Source organism: Doryrhamphus excisus, chromosome 10 (genome assembly GCF_030265055.1).
Source record: "Doryrhamphus excisus isolate RoL2022-K1 chromosome 10, RoL_Dexc_1.0, whole genome shotgun sequence".
Lineage (NCBI taxonomy): Eukaryota > Metazoa > Chordata > Actinopteri > Syngnathiformes > Syngnathidae > Doryrhamphus > Doryrhamphus excisus.
Genome location: NC_080475.1, coordinates 21,032,348 through 21,056,617, shown reverse-complemented (window position 1 = coordinate 21,056,617; position 24,270 = coordinate 21,032,348). Strand labels below are relative to the sequence as shown.

At 44.0% G+C, this 24,270-nt stretch overlaps 3 protein-coding genes across 4 annotated transcripts; 2 read left to right on the top strand and 1 right to left on the bottom strand.

The window, feature by feature from the left end:
* Positions 1–71: 71 nt before the first annotated feature.
* Positions 72–12,818, top strand: LOC131137420 (protein Wnt-10b-like). Of its 2 annotated transcripts, none has more exons than XM_058085363.1 (4): positions 72–397; positions 8,442–8,704; positions 9,925–10,394; positions 10,676–12,818. In XM_058085363.1, the coding sequence occupies exons 1-4, from the start codon at positions 393–395 to the stop codon at positions 11,174–11,176; spliced, it is 1,239 nt and encodes a 412-aa protein (XP_057941346.1). In that variant the 5' UTR covers positions 72–392; the 3' UTR covers positions 11,177–12,818. The 2 variants fall into 2 exon arrangements, with proteins under 2 accessions (XP_057941346.1, XP_057941345.1); XM_058085362.1 differs by lacking the exon at positions 72–397 and adding an exon at positions 8,049–8,148.
* LOC131137421 (protein Wnt-1) lies at positions 2,116–5,397 on the bottom strand. Its single transcript, XM_058085364.1, has 5 exons — positions 5,270–5,397; positions 5,016–5,133; positions 3,980–4,233; positions 3,615–3,880; positions 2,116–3,542 (listed from the first exon to the last, which is right to left on the bottom strand). Exons 2-5 carry the CDS (start codon positions 5,111–5,113, stop codon positions 3,060–3,062), a joined length of 1,101 nt encoding a protein of 366 aa, XP_057941347.1. The 5' UTR covers positions 5,114–5,133; positions 5,270–5,397; the 3' UTR covers positions 2,116–3,059.
* Positions 12,819–15,994: 3,176 nt separating the features above from the next.
* LOC131137491 (ADP-ribosylation factor 3-like) lies at positions 15,995–19,815 on the top strand. The gene is made up of 5 exons (XM_058085503.1): positions 15,995–16,361; positions 17,224–17,406; positions 17,472–17,582; positions 18,457–18,581; positions 18,655–19,815. Exons 2-5 carry the CDS (start codon positions 17,259–17,261, stop codon positions 18,814–18,816), a joined length of 546 nt encoding a protein of 181 aa, XP_057941486.1. The 5' UTR covers positions 15,995–16,361; positions 17,224–17,258; the 3' UTR covers positions 18,817–19,815.
* The last annotated feature ends 4,455 nt before the right edge of the window (positions 19,816–24,270 follow it).

Below are 24,270 nucleotides of genomic sequence, written 5' to 3'. Positions count from 1 at the left end.
GGAAGACAAAGTTAGGCAGTTGAATTGGTGGAATATAATGTATGTGGATGTAGTGGCACTGTTTCGCCACAGGAGGGGAGTGTCGGGCAGGTGGTGCATCTCTGGAGAGAAGAAGAACAGTTACTAACCAATTCACCTTTTAAAAAACGAAACTAGTACATCGTTTTATTATTTATGAGTGCAATATAAATACAAATTTGATGAAAGTGTGTATTATGTTTTTTTGTAATGGCCAATACTATACTCCTCATAGTCACCAGTACAAATACTCAATATTGGCATTGTTACTGTCAGATCACATTTATGTCATGAATTGTCAAGCTAGGTCAACTTTATTTATACAGCCCTTAATCACAAAGGGCTCAACAATGGCCGCCCTGATCTGAACGTCCATGCGGTAAGGAAATACTTATACTTTTTTTTTTTACTGTGATGCCACTGAATAAGCACTGTTTATACAAAATAACACAAATAGCGCAATATGCTACATATGTTATCATCTGCATTGGGTGACGACGCTCACCCTCCTGTTTGGTTGCCTGCGGCAGGTCGATGGAGAACAAAGTAATGGAGATGTTAGGAGGCCACAGTCATTGTGTTACTCTGGAAGAGTTGCTCGGGAATGATTATCCCGGACAGTCAAGTCTTGACGGGACCGTATTACAGGGATGTGATATTTTCATATGTATATTGAAATCTAGTTTTTGTTGTTCCCGTCACTTCCCGAGTCTCGGCTCGCTCGGTCGTCTAGCGACAGTTGTTTTGGACGGCGGCCTTCTCACCACGGCTGCCTGCTCGCCGCCTGGCAGGCCCATGTGTCAAAGGTGGCCGCGGCAGAATAGACTGTGGGAACAGCCGGTTAGCCTCCGCTGGTCCCCTGCTCCCCAACCAGAGGGGCAGCCATCAATCCGGCACTCCCCCTGCCCCTGTACACACACGGCAGCACAAACACACACACACACACACACACACACAAAGCCTCACACTTGCTCCCAATAATCCTCGGAAGCAATTTCATCTCGACTCGGGTGGCGGCCCATTGTCGCCAACCCCTTCAATCTTTCCTTATTAACTCTCTCTTTGTCCTGCATCCCAGCTTCTGGACTCATCTCTCCGACATTCCGATCGGAGCTGCTCCCAGCACTCCCAGGCAACCTCCATTCGCTAATCCCGTCGCCTACCCCCGCCGCCGCCCCACCCCTAGGAGCTCTTACTGCCTTTTTTTTTTCCCAACCTGCCGATCACCTCCTTAAACAGTAAGGTGGGGCATTAACGCCGCGGCTTCTGTGAGGCTTGGAGTGTGAAGGCGGGGTGGATGAAGTGGGAGGCGGCCACAAAGTGACTCCGGCCCAGACAATTAGAACAATGAGACGGGCCTGTAGGGTGCTAACTCGCTGCGTCACGCCTGGACGGTGGGGTATTTTGTCAGTTTAATGAATTGTCCATCAGGCCGGGGCCCCGGCGCAGGCTGCGCCATGAGAGGCCAGCAGGGACCCAGACACTAAGTCGGTATTTATTACACTGCCTTTGTCACTAATTGAGCTAATTATCAGTGACTCCTCAGCAATCCCACAGGCATCACCCCCCCCCCTCCTCCTGTCGTCTCCCACCCCTCCTAGAGTCCCACCTCTCATACGTATGCCTGGGTCCTTTTCTTAAAATAAGATTTGAATTTTTTACTTCATATTTCTGCAATGAAATGGAATCACCCATTATTTGACCTTAAATGTCACCTCTAGAGACGCATCCCACTCATCCGCTCTGTGGACGGCGCCTCTATAGTGACCCTGGCTATGACGCTAAAACGCTATGCAGCATCCCGTGGTTCATGGCGTTGCCCCGGTCTGGAAGTTGCGGTGTTCATACTATGGAATATTGTAAAAGGAAGCAAACATTGGATCGTGTGCTGCTGTATGACATCATTGTAAACGAGGATGGGTATAAGCTGCAGAGCACGGATGCATGGATGTTTTGGGAGCTTTGGTGCTGCTCTTAATAGGATTAAGCACACAAGCATTAAGGACACCCAGGGACGGAATTCTATGTTCACTTGGCTGGCTGGGAAAAGGAAAAACACAAACTCATTGAAAATATAAACTTTATTGTTCTATCATACAACACAAATAAAAGTAGCACCTACGACATTTTTATCCCCTAAACATCATCGCCTCTTACTTGTTGCTATAGCAGTATAAAAACCCTGGAAAATAAATATTTTCATATTTACACTGATAAAAAAAAAAGGTGTGTATTCAGTGCATGGCAAAAAAACACAAGTGGTGTTCTCCCTTTCCTTTTAAGAGTTTTATGTCAGCTGAAGTACTTCAAACATTTAAATATTGACTTGACAGAAATGCCAGATTCGTACTCTTCGGTAATTCAAGCAATGACATTATAAATATATTCATACATTTTGATATTTACAGAATTTTGGTTCTCTTAGCTGATGCGGTGTGATCATGATGGGTCTTTCATTGGCTTGGAATACCTCAGACATTTATGGAATTTGCTGAGATTATGATTGAGATTATACAGTATGAGCTAATTCCAATCTAGTTAGTGTAAGGATAATACATTCAAATCCAAGAGTTGCTCGTTTTTTTGTTTTTCTGGGCGGCGGCAGCGGCTGACATTCAGCATCTGGTCAAAGGAGCCGATTGTGGTTGAGGGGTAGGATCGGGAAAATCTGGAATCTGAAGAAAAGCCAAAATGTGGTAGGGAAATTTAAAGCCGGGCAGCAACCACATCACACAAGATTTGATTGACATAAATCCAAGTTTTGTAGTGTAAACCTTCATGTCCAGTAATAGAGATGATCTACTCGACTACCCGGCTATCTGCTACCTCCAGCATTAACGATGTCGATGCCTCATCAAACCCTGGTTGGATATTTGTGCAGTTTTTCATTGATTGACTTTGGGCGGGTCCCTGTCAGTGTAGCTTCCTCAAAGCTTCCCGATTTGCCAGAACTTCCTGTATATTTGGGATTTTCCTTGCCAACTATTTCATTTCTAAGAAGTCCTGATTTTCATACTAAATAATCCCCACCTGCGGCGTAATCATAGACACTGATGTAACGTTCGAGTACTGGTGCAGTTCAGGCAGCTGACGTGACAGCACCAGTGGAATGTGCAGTTGCACCGCTCCGTGACGCTCTCGGCCCGGGTCTGAAACCCCCGTCCGCAGCAGAGTAGTTCACATCCATCCAGGCCCGGGGAGGAACTGTTACATGTTCGACCGGAAGTACCCAAAGTGCCGGTTTTGGAGCAGAAGTTTGGGGATTTTTCAAAGTAGACCAGGTCCATAGCGGAAGGGGGTTTATGAGCCGGGTTTTCAGGTTCCAGGTGGCGAGGATACGCTCGGTGCGAGGCACGGTTGCTGCCCTTGTTGGCGTAAACAACACGGGATGCTCCGTCGAAGCGGTCCTTGAGGAAGTCTCCGACGGTGCGGAAGCTCGGGAGACGCATCCAGCAAGTGCGGACGGTGCAGGATCCCGACATGCCGTGACACTTGCACTCCTGCCGCATCTCCGTGGACACGGTCTGCAGAGAGAGGAGACACCGGTCACCATCACCAAAACCACTATTCAAGTACCGTAAACCGGCGTTCCGTACCATCCTCCCCGCCTCGTTGTTGTGCACGTTGGTCAGATAGCGCAGATCTCGTCCTCTCTCGCTGGAGTCCACAAACTCACGGCTGAACATCCTGCCGAAGTCCACGTTGTCACTGCAGCCTCCCCAGTGCCAGTCCAGCCCCCCTGAACCTCTGCGGCGGTAATCGCACGTGCAGGATTCGATGGCACCTTCCGAGCAGAAGCGAGCCACCGCATGGGTCACGCCTGCGCTGGTGATGGCGAACACGAAGGCGGTCTCCCTGCAACCTGAAGGAATCACAGACCATTCCGCACACAAAGGTTGGATCGGAGATTCAGAACATTTCACCAAGTTGGGCCCAAGATGGAGAAACGACAGCGACTCACCCCGGTTGACAATTTTGCCAAATATCGCCGGGCTGAGCGTGGTGGGGCAGTTCCAGCGGCGGTTGCGGAACTGCCACTTGCACTCCTTTATGGCCGTGTGCAGTCCAGCGGTGATGGCGTGCAAGATGCCCGGATTCTGCCGGATCAGCCGACGCTGGCGACGACTCAGCAGGGCCAGGCTCGGGTCCAGGACCAACTGCACATTCTTGGAATTGGTGAGAAGGTTGGATGAGGAGGCCACGTTGACGATGCCCCTGTGGAGCAAAGAGACCAGGAGTCCGACTTACAGTTGCTTTAGTTTTTCTATAGAAATAACAAAATATTAATCAATATTAAATCAAATTAATCATGACCCCGAGTTTTTTTTTTTTTTTGGACAATCCAATGTTTTTCCAATCATCCAAGGACTCCATGCAGAAAAATGGAATGAGGCCCGGGCCACTTTGGGATTCTACATCGGTTCCCAAAGTATGCAAATTCTCATAGTATGTGAAAAAAATGAAAAACCATGCGATTGCATTGGTGTCTGAAAGCCTAACACTGAGAGTTACGCAGTGTGCTTGAACGCCTCGTCATATCAGCAGAGCTCAGGAAGTTGTTCATTGTTCCGTGTCCCTTATGTCAACAAATACGTGTTTTTACAGTATACAATAACTCTTAAATAATTGAAATATAATTCTTCACTTGAAGAAAATGTTTGATGAGCCTGACACAAATTGTTCAAAGGAAAAAAATTTTTTTTTTCAAAATTTCAATTTTCAAATTAAAATTTTGAAATACATTTTTTTTTGCAAAAATGATCTACAGTGTCAATTCATGCACACCAATGGCAATGAATTGAACAGTTTAAATAAATATCTTTAGAAACTTTTTTTACACTGAACAAAACTTCCCGAGCAGTGCCCAAACTAGCATATTAATATCCATAACCTGCAATAAAACCAGTTTGCAAGCATTCCGGGGGTCCTCCCCTGCCCAAGCCACCGTTTTCCCGTCTTTGCACGCAGAGCAGAGCTGAAGGGGGGCAAACACTCACCACCAGCGGCCGCTGCTGTTGACCGCCCCTGTCCCAGACAGCGACCACAGCAGGAGGATGCATGCTTTCACTCCCAGCAGAAGATCCAAACTCCTCATCTCGACCTCGGTCCCCCTTACTGAAAAAGAGTTTTCCATGTTTAATTCGACTGAAGCGTTGCAGAAACACGCATTCATAAAGCAGCGACGTGGATTTTACAACTAAATCTCACCCACGACGTCTTTTAGCGAGGTGCGAGCATCCCGTGTACTCACCACTTCCCCCGACTCGACTGGAATGGATGTTCTCAGGCTGTGGAGGAGTCCACGCGTGTGAGGATGCTGCAGCGCTCCTCACTGTGTCCCTTTGAGTGATGCTCTGCACGGTGCGTGGAACGCGTGGGACGGTCCCGCAGACTTGATCCCCTCCGTGGTGACAGCAGATAGGCAACACATTCTTGTCTTATTGAGAGCTACAAGGGGAATAAAAAAGGGATTTGCTGCTCACATCTCCCTCTGTCTTTTTTTCTCTCTTCCTCGGAGGCTTTTCAATAGGATTGGAGGGAGGGATAGTTAATGCTCTTCATAGGGCGCACAATGAATAAGGAAACACAACTGTGCAGAAAAGCGGGGGGGGGGGGGGTGGAATCCGTGTGCTATATTGCGCCATTTTTTGGTGGAATCTCGTTGTCACCATCCAAATCCATGTTGGAATGTTTTCCCATCTGGTCTCCCATGTACGCAGTTTTAGCAGCGGATGAGTTGATGTGGTGATGGTGATGTTCCGCAGTGGCGCAATATGAGCCACGGATGCGCCAACTCGTTAACCGTTACCGTACCGATGCACCGATACTTTTTAATGTGGGGATTAAATGCCGCAAGAGGAGAGGATAAGAAGACATTTCAAACATCTTGGCTCGCAGGAACTTGTGCGTGTTCTTAGTGTGCGTGTGCGTGCGTGACGCTTATGCGCCGATTTGCATACTTCCATATTCGAGCTGCGGCGATGACAGTAAAAGAAAAGGAAGTGGGCTTTTGTAAAGAGGCTTTAATGACAGCCAGCCGACATTTACGCTGCCGCGCTATACCAAGGTGCGCCAATGGGTTTCCTGGTGCAGTCATGCGACACCGAGCAGATTAGCGCCAATCCGGATAAAGGGGGGGAGCCTTTTATATACAAATCAACTTCAAATCACTTTTTAAGCCACTTAGATATACACACCAAGGCAGAATGCTAATGCACTTTTCATTGCTGCGGCTTAGGGATGGAAGGAGATTAGATCAATTGGTATGACTATGCTGGTCGTGTTGGGGGGGTATGGGGTGGGGGGGGGGGGTAACTTCATTTTATATGAAAGTGTACATTCATATCTTTCTATATTGTTCTAGTTTCGTGTTGATTAATTCGAATAGATGCAACATTTCAAGTGAATCGAGTCGGATTTGAATGAATCCCTGATGCCATTGGATGATATTATTCCCATTCACTGGAATAAAGACTTTGGAATGACAAAGTGAAGTTGTCTCTGATGGTGGTGGTGGTGGTTGGGGGGGGGGGGGGTGCGTAGGGGGTGTATTGTCTGTGAGGAGCCGCCTGCCTGCTGCTGCCTCCCTCTCGTACAGTGGCATCTAACCCCCTCCCCTGTCCCCCCAACCTTGCCCCCCCCCCCCCTCCCTGTCCTCTCACATCCATCAATGACTCTTCGCTGTTTGGCGAACAAAGTGTACTCGCATCATCCTTTTCCGGGCTGTTCCATGACGTCATTGATCATTATTAGCAACATTCTGCTGTTCGACAAGCGGGGCTTGTGCGTAAAAGTGGAGTCAGACTTTTACGCACGGGCGCACGATCTCACAGAAAGGAGAACATAAACGAGGACGCTCAAAACTGTTCTGGGCAGAACACCCACAAGCACGTTGTTGGTTATAAAATATCATATTTCAGTTTTATTAACTTTTTATTCACCTTTTATTCATACAAAATATATAAGACATGTTGGAAGATTCCTAAATATTCAACTCTATCCAAGCTATATCCGGTTCTATGGGGACCAGTCCAGGGTGGACCCCGCCTCTCGCTGGGATAGGCTCCAGCATTCCCGGGACCCACGTGAGGATAAGGGTAGAAAATGAATGAATGGATGGATGGATGGATGGATAGATGGATAGATGGATGAATGGCTAGATGGATGGATGGATAGTTGAATGAATGGATGGATGGATGGATAGATGGAATGGATGGAATGGATGGATGGATGGATAGATGGATGGAATGGATGGATAGATGGATGGATGGATGGATGGATGGATGGATAGATGGATGGATGGATGGATGGATGGATAGATGGATGGATAGATGGATAGATGGATGGATGGATGAATGGATGGATGGATGGCCAGATGGATAGATGGATAGATGGATGGATGGCCAGATGGATGGATGGATGGATGGATAGGTAGATGGATGGATGGATGGATGGATGGATAGATGGATAGATGGATGGATTTCTATAGTATTGTGCTGTGAGAAGATTGCTGAAATCCTGATCCCTGGCCTCTGGTGTGGAAGCAGGCTAGTGCTATCTGTGACATCACAGTTAGCAACAATACACAAACACATAGTACAGTCGTGTATGTTGACAGTATTTGTATTTTCTATACTCAATTGTGTCCTTTAGCTAATATAAATAGCACCAATTTTCATAGTAACTGTAAACTACCGTAAAGTGTTGCATTCACGGCCCAAAGTGTAAATTGACCAGACTTTCATTCATTTCAAAACTTTATTTGAATAGTATTTTATTTGTGTTGCCGTTCCAGAGCATCGTTATGACATAATAACCACACGCTTTGCCAATCCAGCTTTAATATCAGCTAATATTTAGCAAACAGCTGCCTGCGGGGCCTCCTCTTTAGCTCCCTCCCTTCTCCTCCTCCTGTGTTGCTCCACGCTGCTCCTCTCGCTCTCTTGTCTTCGCTCTCCGCTCCTTTGGCGGCGCACCGATCCAAAAGTCGTCATCTTCCGGATAAAAGACGGGACGTCTTTACTGGCGTTTTAATGTCACGACGCGACAGGAAATGGAATTATCAAACACATTCCGCTTGGAAAGATGCCCGATTCTGGCGACAGCGTTGTTGTTTGTACCTGCGTTGACGTAAGTACACTTGACACATTATGGTCAGATTATTGTTGTGGTGTTATTGAGATTAAATGTAGGATTTGGGTTAAAATCGTCAGCTATAAGACAAAGTTCCTCTATGAAGATTGTACTTCTTGATTATCATTTCATTTTCATATCTATCTATCCATTCATCCACTTCAAGAGAGATATTTCAATAGATAATTAAAACCACACAAATAAAACAAAAGTAAATAAATATAAAATTTGTTATATTCTACTTATTGTTTAGCAGCGATCTCTAATAAGTTCTGGTCGTCCTCCTCCAGGGTGATGTGTAATGACATCCTCAGCCTGAAGGCGGCAGGAGATCCGGTGTCGAGCCCCAACTCGGTGTGCCTGCGGCTGTCCGGCCTCAGCAAGCGTCAGATGAGGATGTGCGCACGGAGACCCGACGTGACGGCCTCGGCCCTGCAGGGCATCCAGCTGGCCGTCCACGAGTGCCGGCATCAGCTCCGGGACCAGCGGTGGAACTGCTCCACTCTGGAGACCCTCGGCAGGCTGCTGCACTACAGCGACATCCTCAACCGGGGTGAGGGAAGAACTTTAGGATTCCTGGACCATTTGGTTGGAAGCACGTTCCCGCCACTGGAATATAGGACTTATTCCAATGGGAAGTCATGGTTATGAGATAAAAGGTCATAATTATTAGATAAAAGGTCATAATTATTAGATAAAAGGTCAAAATTGTAAGATAAGAAAGTCAAAATTATGAGATAAAAAGTCGAAATTATGAGACAAAAAGATCATAATTATGAGATAAAAGGTCATAATTATTAGATAAAAGGTTAAAATTGTAAGATAAGAAAGTCATAATTATGAGATAAAAAGTCGAAATTATGAGACAAAAAGATCATAATTATGAGATAAAAGGTCATAATTATGAGATAAAAAGTCAACATCATTAGACAAAAAGTCGAAATTATGAGATAAAAAGTCAAAATTATTACATAAAAGTCAAAATTATGAGACAAAAAGTCGAAATTATGAGTTAAAAGTCAAAATTATGAGACACAAAGTCAAAATTATGAGACAAAAAGTCAAAATTATGAGATAAAAAGTCAAAATTATGAGACAAAAAGTCAAAATTATGAAAAAAAGATCATAATTGTTAGATAAAAGGTCATAATTATGAGATAAAAAGTCAAAATTATTAGATAAAAGTCAAAATTATGAGATAAAAAGTCAAAATTATGAGACAAAAAGTCAAAATTATGAAAAAAAGATCATAATTGTTAGATAAAAGGTCATAATTATGAGATTAAAAGTCCAAATTATTAGATAAAAGTCAAAATTATGAGACAAAAAGTCAAAATTATGAGATAAAAAGTCAAAATTATGAGACAAAAAGTCAAAATTATGAGATAAAAAGACATAATTATGAAAAAAGATCATAATTATTAGATAAAAGGTCATAATTATGAGATAAAAAGTCCAAATGATTAGATACAAGTCAAAATTATGAGACAAAAAGTAAAAATTATGAGTTAAAAAGTCAAAATTATGAGATAAAAAGACATAATTATGAAATAAAAGATCATAATTATTAGCTAAAAGGTCATAATTATGAGATAAAAAGTCCAAATTATGAAATAAAAAGTCATATTTGTGATTATGAGATAAAAAGTCAAAGTTATGAGATACAAAAGTCAAAATTATGACATAAGAAAGTGAAAATTATGACATAATTGTTTTGCATATTTGTACCTGCATCAACGAGCAGTATCTCACAGTGTGGATTTGCTCCACAAGGTTTCCGCGAGAGCGCCTTCTCCATGGCGTTGCTATCGGCGGGCGTGGCCCACTCGGTGAGTTCTGCCTGCAGCATGGGCAAGCTGCGGGGGTGCAGCTGCGAGGGCAAGCGTCGCCAGGATGACGACAAGCTCCGTCTGAAGCTCACGCAGATGCAGATGGAGATGCAGATGGAGATGCAGATGCAGATGCAGACGCTACGGAAAGATGTCCTGGAGATGAACGTGGGTTCGCTGAGCTCAGGTCCTCAGACCAATCTGCCCACCGACCTTCACTCCGGCCGACACGCTGCACTGCTCAAGCCTTTTCAGGATGAGCTGACCTCCGTGCAGGAGACGTGGGAGTGGGGGGGCTGCCGTCATGACTTCCGTTTTGGGGAACGTTTTGCCCGGGAGTGGCTGGACTTGCAGGCAGCTTCCAGAGACATCCACGCTCGGATGAGGATACATAACAATCGAGTGGGACGACAGGTGAGCGTACGTTTTTAACCTTACGTTGCATGGAAGTCACATTTGAATCAGTCAATCAATCTTGGAATGATTCGGACTATCAAGACAGAATTCCAGTTTAGTGGGAACAGCCTCTTTTCTATTCTTTTTGCTATTTTTAGTATATTACTATTTTTAGTATTTTCCATATCTTAGAGTCTTCAATGTAGAGTGACAGCTGTAATACGGGCAGGAATCTCGTAACCATCATTCCCAAGGGACACCCCGGCATGTCTGACGTTCCGCCATCTTTCCTCACACAGATCGTGGCCGACAACGTGAAAAGAAGATGCAAGTGTCACGGAACGTCAGGGAGCTGCCAGTTCAAGACCTGTTGGCACGTTTTACCAGAGTTTCGGCTCGTAGGTTCGATCCTCAAGAAAAAATTCCTGTCAGCCATCTTGGTCAACTCCCAGAACAAAAACAACGGGGTCTTCAATACCCGAAAAAGGAACGGCGACCGCAGGAGAATGCACGAACTGACCGGCGGTCGTCGTCAAAGCGTATCCAGGGAGTTGGTCTACTTCGAAAAGTCCCCTGACTTTTGTGAGCGTGACGAGTCCTTGGACTCTCCGGGCACGCAGGGACGGATCTGCAACAAAACAAGCCACGGCACGGACGGCTGCGGCTCGCTTTGCTGTGGCCGAGGACACAACATCATGAAGGAAACGCGCAGCCAACGCTGCAACTGCAGGTTCCACTGGTGCTGCTACGTGCTGTGTGAGGAATGTCGCGTCTCGGAATGGGTCAGCGTGTGCAAGTAGGTCACGCCGCTTGTCCTGAACGGCTTTCCTCACATATTTGGGACCCCGGATATAGAGATGTGGGATGTTTATTTCTTGTCTTTTGTTGCTGCTCTTAGTGTCAAAGGTTGAAGACGAGGCTGACGTCAGAATGTCGATGTTTCGATTGGTCGCAAACACAGAACTGTCAAAATTGTCTGATCATCAAATTAATTTAAATATTAGCCAATGACAACACAACTGAACACAAAATGCAGTTTTTCATGAAACTTTTCATTATTAAGGGAGAAAAAAATCCAACCTCCATGGCCCTGTATGACAGAGCCCCCCCCTAAACTTAATAAGTGGTCGGACCAACCTTAGCAGCAGAAACCGCAATCAAGACTTTCAGGAATTTTGGCTCATCATCTTTGCAGAATTGTTGTCATTCAGCCCCACTGGAGGGTTTTCAAGCGTGGACCCCCTTTTTAAGGTCACGCCACAACATCTCAATCGGGGTCAGATCAGGACTTTGACCGGACCACTTCTAAATCTTCATGTGGTTTTTCTTCAGCCATTGGGAGGTGGACTTGCTAGTGTGTTTTGGATCATTGTAGTGCTGCAGAACCCAAGTTGGTTTCAGCTTGAGGTCACCAACAGATGACCGGACATTTTTCACTACTTTAGTGATTTTTGGTAGAATTCCTCCTGGTCCTGAAGCAGCAAAACAGCCCCAGACCATCACACTGCCACCACCATATTTTACTGATGTTATGAAATATTGGACAACTTTTACTGTCAGACCACAGAGTATTTCCCCAAAGGTCTCGGGAAACATCAACATGTTTTGAGACGAGGAATAATGTTATTTTTATTTAGCGATGGTTTTCTTTTTGGAACTCAGCCATAACTGAGGCACCGTTGTGGGGTCTTTTGTGACCTCTTGGAAGAATTACCTCTTGAGGTAATTTGGGTTGGCCAGTCACTCTTGGGAAGGTTCGGCATTTGTGGATAATGCCTCCCACTATGGTTTGCTGGGGTCCCAAAGTTTGAGAAATGGCTGAATAACTGGCTGTATAACTGGCTGTATAACTGGCTGTATAACTGGCTGCATAACTGGCTGTATAACTGGCTGCATAACTGGCTGTATAACTTGATAGACCGACAGAGCTCAATGAAATCCCAGTTATGTTTTACCAGAGGAAGCAACCCATCTTTTCCATATTTTTCTCCCTTAGTAATAAAAGTTTTCATGTAAAAACTGCATATTTTGGTCAGTTGTGTTGTCATTGACTGATATGTAATACTAATAAGTCTTATGCTGCCGATACCGATCCCAATAATCCATGACTTTCCCTACCAGTGTCTATGTATATTTGTAAATAAATATATTTTTGGTTATTACTGGGTCGATGTTGGCTGAGGGGCTCAGTCTGGGACTTTTTTTTACAAATATAAGTTACACATTAATGTAAGTAATAATGGATTTGTTGACTTTATCCATGGGTGATATGATTCCACATAGTGTCCGTTTTAAATAAAATCCATAAACGAGCAACGACTTTATGAAAGAGATTTCCTGTGATAACGATGCTGAGATGTGTGACTCTTTGCTAAGATATCGACGCTCGTCCACTTTTGGTCCCGTTTTAGTAGTAACGCTCAATGCAGCACAGATTTTGGAGGCAAGAGCGTTTTTTTTTTATAGCCCCTTCATGCTGTGAGAGGGGCTTTTATTGGCCACAGGATATTGTTTCCTTAAAGGATGACTTTTATTACTGAAGAAACGCGTCAGGAAAGCAGGGAAACTTTCCTGCATCACAGATCATCTGCTCAGAATTCCTAAATCGACTGAAACGTGCTGCTGAGATGCTCTAACTCGGTGGAACATGCATAGACTGAACAAGTACAAAAAAAGGCACATGTGCGACAGTCCGCCATCCCAATCTTTGGGATTGTCATGCATGCCAGGAAATGCTAATGTCACCACTGGCTTGGCATTAAAGCCACATCTTTCTTAATATCTTGGTCGTCTGCACGGGAAACCTCTGCAGCCACTGGATTTAACGGCAATTAAGTATTGTTTGTACAGACTTGGGTAAATATCGCTTGACTTCCGAGGAATGAGCGAGCCGCTGCCGGAATGGACGGCTCGGTGATGGGAACAGAGACAGCGACCGGCACGGAATGATAAGGGCCGGGATATCTGCTTTGGATTTCTTCATCCTGAGCTGCTAAAAACAGAATTTCCTGTTCCTGCTTCTCCCATGTGTCGGACGGAGTCAGGTGCAGGCTGCGGACTCGAACACGTTCATTCATAGCAGCACCAGCAGTGGCTCGGTAATTACAAACAGACGGCTTGAAATGAAAGAGAGGCAAGCAGAGAAAAGTTGGGAGGGATAAAAGTGAGCCGCTATGATTGACATGATGATTATACTGTATGTATAAAGTCGGGCGTTTTATCGAGAGATGGATTCGTGTTATAGCGTGGGACGAAAGGACAAATGGGGGCACCGGGAAGGGATGACCGATGTACCAATACAAGCCTCCAAACATCTGCTTCTCAACTTCCCTTTCTTTTTTAATGTGGGGACAAGGCCCGGGAAGGCGAGCGGCAGGGAAAACACAAGGAAGCAGCTACCCGGAACATCAAAGCACCTGCCCTGGACATGCGGGCCCTCATTAGTTCAGCTAGCAGAACCAACCAGACTTGTGATTGTGTTTGCTGGGGTGCGTGCTGGCAGACACATCAGAGGGAAGCTTCCTTTAAGTCATAACTCTCCACCCCACCTTCGCCGCCGCCCCGGCTCACCGTAACCCCCCTGTAACCCTTGCCAAAAATCTCAGTTCACAGAAAACCATCCGTGCTTTCCTGGTTTGCAGCTCGCCGCTTTGTTCCTTTGCCTTCCGCCGCTGGATTGATAAACCGGTTTAGCATTTATCAATCCACATCAAGTGTCACGGAACCCACTGGGATTGGCTCTCGAAAGGCTCATATATGAATGAGTGAATTCAAATTGGACTCGGTTTTCATCCATTTTCTACGGTAAACCACTTCACTCATTGGTGACCCGGAACCGATTCAGGCTGACTTTGGGTGAGAGGTGGACTACACCTTAGATTGGTCGTCAGCGAATCACATCCAGACCAAAAAAAACCGTTCACACCGGGACAAAACGTATACACACATAGGATTCATACCCGGTTCTCCGGACTGCAAGGCCTGCAAGACCTCTAAAACCACCATTACTAATTACTAGCTTGCTTCCTTGGTATCCCAAGGTCCTGTATCCCATCAATAAAGTCCTTTTTTCACTATTCAACCACTATCGTCCACACCAGCCTACAGATATTTGGTACTGAAACAAAAGTTTTCCACGTTTTCAAAGTGCGGATTTGGAGAAAATCTGATTATGTATTTTGGGTATGGACGCCATTAACCTGAGTTTTACGTTTCCCAGCGTCACTACCTGCCACAACGTTGAAGGGACAACTGTTAAGAACATATGAATATGTTATCTTGTACCGACAAGGAAAAGATGCTAACGCTGATGCTGTCAGTCGTCTTCCACTTAAAGGAACACCGTGGTGTAGCATGTCAACAATGGGATTGTTTAAGCTAAAGTAGTTGTTATGTTCTTGCACTTCCACGCCCCTAGATGGCACTAAGGTGTCAGACATACATGAAGTATGTATGCAGGATGATGGCGTGTTCAGTTGAGCTGTCGCCCGTGATGGCGATACGGAAAAGATGTTGACAACCTCGGTGCAATAAAGCCACCCATACGAGAGATAAGGTTCTCTCTTTTAGTTAGACCAGCACGAATGCTGGTCTATGCTGGTAGCGGGTCTATGCTGTTTTTTTCCAGCAGTATGTGAAGTCAAGACGTTTCAGTAATGTTTCAAATCATCAAAATACTGCAAGATAAGTATTACATGTTCTAATCAGTGTACTTGTTAATGCATGATCACAGCATTTATTTTTAGAGGGCTTCATAGTCAAAATATGTGTTTCCCAATGACAGCATTGTAAGCTAGCTCAAATTAACTTAACACAGAAAAGGGAAAAAAAATATGTGATCATGTTCAACATTATTGTGAACTGCACTTAACTTAATTAACACGTACACTGATGATAACATGTAATAGTTGCAGTATCTTGGCGTATTTTGATTTCAAACACTATTCAAACTTCTTTTTGAGTAACATTGCTACACGTACTTATGCTAGTTCTGTCAACAGCAGCGACAACACTTCCGATGTCCGCTCTCCTTGGGATAGCCGTGTCTTCCGACACAATACGTGTGATCCAGTCCTCAGCTAAAAAAAACGCTGACGACAAACGGACATCTTGTTGAGTCTTTGTAGCGAAATGGAGGGCTAGGTATCCACTCTTTCGTCTGTCAATGATGCTAGCGAGGTGTCGTGTTGGTCTGTGAGACAAAAATGTTTTTTCATATTAGCTGTTACAATAATAATATTGCTGTAGCTTGGTTAATATACAAGTCAGTTATGTTAATGGGGCAATGTTGCTGTTTTTTATTAGGTTTTTTTATTGGGTTTTTGTGAGAGCTTTAGCATTAAAACAGGTAACACCCGCTGCTAGCTAGCTGAAGCTAAACAAGCTAAACTTGTTTTCTCGTACTAGAATGCACCAAAAAATGGAAATAAATATGTTCATGTTTCACATAAGGATTTAGAATGATGGGTAACATTCCCAAAAAGTGCAGTTCCCTTTTAAGACTTTGTGTTTTCTAGTTATAAGTGATTAATTAATCCTTTCCAGGCTTGTATAACTGAAGGTAGTCATTGTGTTTTGTACATAAGTACAGATAGTACTATATCTTTTGGGGGCTCTGGAAAAACTTGTAATAGAAGTACAAAAGATGGGAGGGGTAACACAAGCATCATGTTACAGTCAGCACTTTACTTATTCATTAAGACGATTCCTGTGTTAATTATTCAAGCCTTTAATTAGTTTCCCAATGTTGCTGCATTCAAATAAGGACTAAATGAAAGCAGTCAAAGCCAGGTTAATATGTAGTGTTGGTGCGTTACTTCATAAAGGAACACTTTAATTGTAATTGTAGCTCTAGTGCAGTGGAGGAGTTGATTTATTTGGACTTTTTAACCAAAATATCACGAGATTCTGCGCCTGTGTCCTCGCGAGACTTCAACCCCAGCGTCTCTCCCGCATCAAGCTGGTCGCCTGGCGGTCCGTTGACGGGTAAGTGTGAATGAAATGATAACGGAGCCGAACCCGGGAGTTATTCCTGCCGTTAACAACCGCGTCTCCGTCGGGACGGACGAAAGACGTTAGCTTTTTTTTCTCTTCTTTCTTTTGCTAAATACGCGACCGTTAATCGACGCTAGCAAGCTAGTCGTGACAACGAGGCTTTTAGCCGACATAACGCGGGGTTGTGCTTTTTTTTTCTCATTTCAAAAACCGGCACAATTTTTATCACCTTATGTTATTATTTAATTAGGTAATAAAGAACCTATTGTCGACTTCTTCGTCTTCTTCTGTCAACAGAACAGTTGCTACATCACTAGACAGTTCATTAGGTACACCCGGTGTCATGTACTGCAGCAAAATGAATGCAGCAGTGCTGTAATGAAGCATAGTATAATTAGCATTATGATGCTACTTAATGTGTTTAAAATACCTTTCTTACCTGCCACAATGGCAGTAGTCTTTAGTGCTGATGTTGAATTGCTGGCTGCTCAAATGCTTCCATTACATCAGTATTAGTAGCAGTAGTAATACTAGTTTAGTAAAATGTTTAAATAGCTAATGATATAACTTTGGCAGAAGATCCGTTGCAAAAAAAAAAAAGACAGCATCCTACTCTTGCCTGCATTCGTGCATTCATGCATTCATGCACATGAAATATCATCTCCATGAAGCGTATGCATCATGGTGGCCTTCCAAGGTGTGATGAGCTTCCGGCGTAACGAGGTAATAATATCCCTAGCGTTTGAAGAGCCGCCGTATCACAAGCACTTATTTTCCCGCGCCGTCTAGCCGTACTAAAATGTGGTCCACAGTTGCAGCCGTGTGTGGTGAAATGTTTTGTTTTTTTTAACAGTTTTGTTGCAGTCGAGAACTCCGCAGTCGATCGTCATGGGCAACATCTTTGGAAACCTGCTGAAGAGCCTGATAGGCAAAAAGGAGATGAGGATCCTCATGGTGGGGCTGGACGCCGCGGGGAAAACCACCATTCTTTATAAGCTGAAGCTGGGCGAGATCGTCACCACCATCCCCACCATTGGTGAGTCGCACGGACAACAACGACGCTCAGTGCGGAATCCAACCTCATCGTTTCTCCTTCTTCAGGTTTCAACGTTGAGACAGTGGAATACAAGAACATCAGCTTCACCGTGTGGGATGTAGGCGGCCAGGACAAGATTCGGCCCTTGTGGAGGCACTACTTCCAAAACACTCAGGGTGAGCCAGAGTCGGCCATGTTGGAGGGAATCGGATCATATCTGATGTGCATTTTAATATTTACATAAGTATTATAGACATAAGTATTAGCCACTAGTGGAAATGAATGATGAGCGTTTAGTTCTGTGGTTTAGTAAAATCTGATATTAATTTACATGACTAGACGGCAAGCTCATTGGAAGTGACCAGGATGGATAGGATCAGGCATGATGTGGCGACCCCTGAATTTTATTATGGATTTATTTTTTTTATGTAGAACGGGTGACCTTATTGGGTGCTAATGTGCATATTTGTTTATTTTGAAGTCATGCATAACAGTTTTCCATTTCAGATGGGTTAACTTCTTTTTACAATTGTGTGACAGTTAGGATTAAAAAAAAAAAGATGGAGTCAAAACCACATGATTTTAATCACCTGTTACTGAGTGTTATTACTGAGTATATTAAACATTCTATTTATATTTCATATATATATATATGCGCTTATTAATTATATGAAAGGGTATTATTAAATAAAAAAATATATAAATAAATTATATTACAAATTTCACTTGGATTACACGTGTCCATAATGCAACTGACCTTTGCAATACATCTTTGTCATTTATTATTAAAGTAATTAAGGTGAAAATATCATCGTGTATTTGCAGTATATGAATAATTCAATGGCGTACAGGACATTTCAGTGAACGATGTATGTTTACAATGTCATCAGTATTAAGAAGTTTCCTGTTCATATGGTGACAGTTTGACCCTGGAACAGATGATTGGATTTTCATGACTTTCTATGGGAAATATTTTTTGTGTACATTAAACGTTCCGCTGTATCCCTTAGCATCGTGTTAACCAAGACAGCGGTTCGCTGGTCTCCGCAGGTTTGATTTTCGTGGTGGACAGCAATGACCGTGAGCGTGTGAATGAAGCCCGCGAGGAACTCATGAGGATGCTGGCTGAGGATGAGCTGCGGGACGCCGTTCTTCTTGTCTTTGCCAACAAGCAGGTATCGTTTTGTTTGTCTTCTGTTTATTTCCATTTTTTACATCAGCCAAGGAAATGCGGCCATTTTTCCTCAGGACCTGCCCAATGCCATGAACGCGGCAGAGATCACCGACAAACTGGGCCTGCACTCCTTGCGTCATCGCCACTGGTACATCCAAGCCACCTGTGCCACCAGCGGGGACGGCCTCTACGAGGGCTTGGACTGGCTGGCCAATCAGCTGAAGAACAAAAAGTGAAAGAGCCTCCATGTTGTACTTCTTATGGATGCATACGTGGAGAGGAAGCGCTGAAGGCTCCTTGCAGTTGACTCAGTGCCCCCCCCCCCCCCACCTCCTCCCCTCAAAAACCTCTCATATTCTTTTACTGCATTATTTATTGCTTTGTTTGGATCTACGGGGACAGTTTTTAATCATGTGACCTAAGTACCTTGCATTCTATACACTGGATACATAATTATCAGGATGAACCATGTTTATGATATAAAGTTACTGTAAAGGAATACAGACCTGATCTAAATCTTAAGACCAGTTGAAAAATAGATGCACATTTGGATCTTAATGAGGTTTTAAGTAGAGCTGCAATACGCAAAAGATTGAAGGGGGCGTATGACAAAAAACACATTGAAAAATGAATTTATTGAAAAGAACAATTGAAGTGAAATAGGATGTTTGTCAGCTCATCAAAAGTCTTAGCTTATCACTCCAAAAATTACTACAAATTCTCAGTACCACCCAGTAAGGAGTAGCTCTAACGTTCTTGTTAATTACTTTAACAAAGAGATCTGGGCATGCTTGATGAGTGTTTCCAGGAGGCTATTAGGAACGTTGCTCCAAGTGGTGAAGATGGCTTCACCAAGGAAGTGATGGCCATTTTTATAAACTTGGATGGTCCAAAAGAGTGATGCTATACCCCGTGAAGAACATCTGCCCATAACCTGTCGCCGTTTGACGACCCTGCACCAACAGAAGCTCCGGTATTCCACTGAATGAAAAAGCACCCCTGATCATGATGGACACTCCCTGGGAAAACATCTCAGGTGGGATCTCCTTGTCATGCCGTAACATTGGAAGCCATCTGGACCGCCAAGGTTACATTTTTTCTTATCAGAGAATGAAACTTTTTTCCACCTTTCAATGTCCCATGTTTGATGCTCCGTGGTCAAAGGTCAAATTGTTTTTTTTTTTTTAAACCTTTTTCCCGCAGAAGGTCATTTCTGAATGTTTTTTTTTGTCCCCCCCCCCCCCCCCCCCCCCCCATTGCTTTTGCATATTGTAGCTCTACTTCAAACCTGACTAAGGTCTTAATGTGCAAATTGTATAATCTAGTCTTTTTTCAACTGGTCTTAAGATCTTGATCAAGTCTACATGTATATGATGTGTTCAAGGTCTAAACGTGGTTTCAGAGTGATATTACTTAGCTGTACTTTCCCGTCCGTACTGTAAAGAAATGTCATCATAGTAAAGCGGGAGTAACCCGCTTATATCAGAGTACTATCAACTTGCAAAGGTCACATATTTATTATTTGTCAAAAGCCATGTTGTACTGAATGATGTATAGGACATATTTTGTTTTGTTTAAAGTGTCTATTTAGATTTTTTTTTACAATAGAAATAGTTTTTAATTTAATTCCAGACATAGTTTACTTTTATTTATCCTGTTTTAGTCCAACATTTAAAGTTTATACTGATGGGGTTGACTCCCATCGAGCCCTCACCTCATCCTGCATGCTAATACACCAACTGGTGATCCTATGAGGGCCCTTATGAGGGCCCACGGACGTACTGCAGGCCACATGTTGCTATCAACCAGCGTAGCCATCCATGAGGGAGAGAAGTCTTTGTGTTTTTGAATGTGTGCTTTTCAAGCCGACTGCATTGGATCCTACATATCCCACAATGCAATTGTTGCTTGAACATCCTGTTCTCTCTATTACCTGTGGTACCCCGATGCACAAAATAACACATTACAGTTGTACAAATATTGATTTTCCAACAGATGGAGTAGTTAAATGTTCGTTTGTTAACCTGGCATCCGTCTTTGAGAATGTTGGAATTGCATTGTTTTCAGAAAAGGAGGCAAGGAAATGCTTGAAAAGGCATGTTAATACTGTACAAGTTCTGTAATAAAATGAATCCTATATCCTATTTATGACTCCTTGTTGGTTGAAAACAACGCTGCACATTCCAAAAATATGTTAGGTGAAATATTCCATCGCAGGAATGCAACTACAGTACTGACTTTGTGCCTCCAGAGAAGGAAGGAACCTTGAAAGGGAGATGGATGTGTCCTTGTGGCCTTGCTCAGCTGTCATTAAGAGACTAGTTTGGCACAACCATAAAGTCTCCCCGTGGACCAGCTCCACCGCTTAGAGCCACTTGGTCTCATCAGAGGTGTCTCCAGGGGTGTGACAGCAGTATGTGAGGCAGAGCCGCTCCCAGGGCTACCGGCTCTGCGGCCCCCTGCAGGACGGCTACAATAGTAGCCCCCGGGGCAGATGCCATAGCTGGGATTCCCACCCGTAACCGGGACGCCTTCGCCCAGGGCACAGACACACTGGCAGCAGCCCCACAATCAATTCATCAATCTGGAAAGGGAGCCATAGCCGCAAAAGGCCACAGCAGTCACCCCCCCCCCCCCCCGGCTCGCCTGAGAAGGGGCCACCGGGGACGATGCTGTGATGAGCGTACTTGGTATGGGATTACTTCATTTAAAACACAATAAAAACATGGAAGTGTAAGTATTGGCTCCATCTCAGGAAGACTTTTTTTTTTAAAATTTGGCCTTATAATAATATACTATAAATAAATCTAATAAAAAATAAATAATTTTCAAAATGACAATTGAGTTTTAACCTGAGAATTTGAGAAGGAATCAGCAGCTCCCATCTTCAGGCTCTGTCTCCTCCTGCTGGACGACAAGAACTTTGAGTTTAGTGTTTAGTTTCTATGGCAATGGAGGGCAAAGTTTTGAACAAAATTAATTAATAATATATATTTAATACACACACTACATATCATTGGAACAGTTCACCTGGAATATATGATGATGTCTATTTCATCTCTCAAAGTGTCCTGCAATCTGCTGTATGAGTCCCTTTTTCAGCAGCACTTTAAACATCACGCCACATCAAATCATGAAATTAAATATTACAGTAGTACACAATGGGAGTGAAACAATGTTTAATAAAGTAAAAAAAGTGTCAATCAAAAATATAGGACCACAACCAGGACCAAAATATAGACCACAACTCAAACAAAGGGCCCAAAAATAAGCATCATTGGTGCCCTTTAAGAAGGTCATGACCCTGATTGGCTGCAGGTGCGCCTGACAGCCCCGCCTCTGTTGGTCTGAGCTTCCCAACTCCAGCCGCCAATCATCACAAAATACGAACAATAGGATCCACAAATGGACCAGAAAGGACAACAAGGTAGACTCCAACGTATAGGGAGGAACAGGAGTCAGGCGAGGAACCAAAGACCACCTGGCAAAGAGTAGTCCAAACAGCACCGCATCAGTAGTCCCGGGATGATTGGCGGCAGGTAATTGGCTCCCCTGCCACTCAGACAGCGGATGACGACACGGCCTGCAGCTTTCATCCTGCAGTTAGAACTACTTATTGTCACAAATGTTATTATAGTTATATATAGTTATTATAGTTGGCTATTTTCATCTATTCTTATTCTAACTCATTTTTTGTCCGCTAACTTCTCCTCTGTTTCATATCCAAATGTTCCGCTCACTCGGGAAGACTTTCCTTTTTTATTTTTTATTTTTATTTTTTTTTTCGGGAAGACATTCCTACGTATTCAGGCTTTTCAAAATATCATGATATATTTTCTGTGAGAATCTTCCCATTCAAATTTAAATGGTGCCCTCTGGTGGTGAAAGGTCACTTACAATTTCCTTTTACTGAATCTTTGTGAGCGGCACGGTGGTCTAGGGGTTAGCGCACAGACCTCACAGCTAGGAGACCAGGGTTCAATTCCACCCTCGGCCATCTCTGTGTGGAGTTTGCATGTTCTCCCTGTGCATGCGTGGGTTTTCTCCGGGTACTCCGGTTTCCTCCCACATTCCAAAAACATGCTAGGTTAATTGGCGACTCCAAATTGTCCATAGGTATGAATGTGAGTGTGAATGGTTGTTTGTCTATGTGTGCCCTGTGATTGGCTGGCGACCAGTCTAGGGTGTACCCCGCCTTACGCCCGAAGACAGCTGGGATAGGCTCCAGCACCCCCCCCCCCCCGCGACCCTCGTGAGGAAAAGCGGTAGAAAATGAATGAATGAATCTTTGTGGAATTGGGGGGCTGCACGGTGGTCGAGTGGTTAGCGCGTAGACCTCACAGCTAGGAAATTATTTTTATTCTAGGTTTTAGCATTTTTTCCACAGGATTTCAGCCATTTTTAATAAAAAAAGAACACCTTTCTTTAAACCATGAAGACTTTTATTACCCTGCAATCGAGAATCGTTAGGAACCGCAATCTGAAATTCAACTTTACACAATGCCCAACCCTAAACACGAGCTTCGTCGTCTGCTATGATCAACAGCTCAGACAATCCACAGCAGGAAATAATTGCATCATCAGCATAGAAATGTAAATTAGCATTAATACCTAGCTTGTTGATCTAGATAATGAATGATAGGGGGCCTAGTGCAGAGCCCTGAGGCACTGTGATTGGCTTGGGATCGCGAGGGGTGCTGGAGCCTATCCTAGCTGTCTTCGGACGAGAGGCGGGGTCCACATTGGACTGGTGGCCAGCCAATCCCAGGGCACATATAGTAGACAAACAACCATTCACACTCACATTCATACCTATGGACAATTTGGAGTGGCTAATTAACCTAGCATGTTTTTTGGAATGTGGGAGGAAACCGGAATACCCGGAGAACATGCAAATTCCACACAGAGATGGCTGATGGTGGATTTGAACCCTGGTGTCCTAGCTGTGAGGTCTGCACGCTAACCACTCGACCACCGTGCAGCCCTCCCCCCAAAAATATCCAATTTAAAAATCTTGAGGTGGAGTTGAGTGAGTCCATTGGCGGCCATACTTGCCAATATGAACAAGAGGCGGCGTACACGGGAATGTGAGCGGAATGATCAAACGTCCATTGAAAAGGTCTGCGTGGTTCCTCCACGACGTTCCTCACGTTCATCCATGAGCGAGCAGCTTCGCTGTCATGTTGAGGAATGTTGCCCACTCGGAGACCACGGTCACAAATTAAGGCTGTTTCGGGGGCAGAAGGTTCCTCCACCATGTGACAATGTGAGCATTATGGGCGGCTGCTGCCTGCCCATCAAAGGAGCGATTAAGCAGGCAGAAACGGGACAAAGATGCTCTTCACGGCGGGAACAGTGCAGCCACTCACGGCAGAGCGCCGCTGCTTAGACATACGCGGGAACGCCATGAAACACATCTGGCAATAAACGGCTGATGGGTTCATGTTGATGGAAACACAAAGGCTTTACTTTCAAATGCTCATCTATATTCTTTTTTTTTGGTAATATTCATAAAATACATGCAAATAAATAAAAAAAACACTAACTCTGCGTCACATTTTGCTACAAAAAGTATTTTTTTTTCAGTTTATGCAAATGTAGTGAAACAGCTGTGACCTTTGTTCATAGAATCAATAAATACAAATAAAACAAGACGGACCAGCTTCTGATTGGTGGAAAAAGTCGATGCC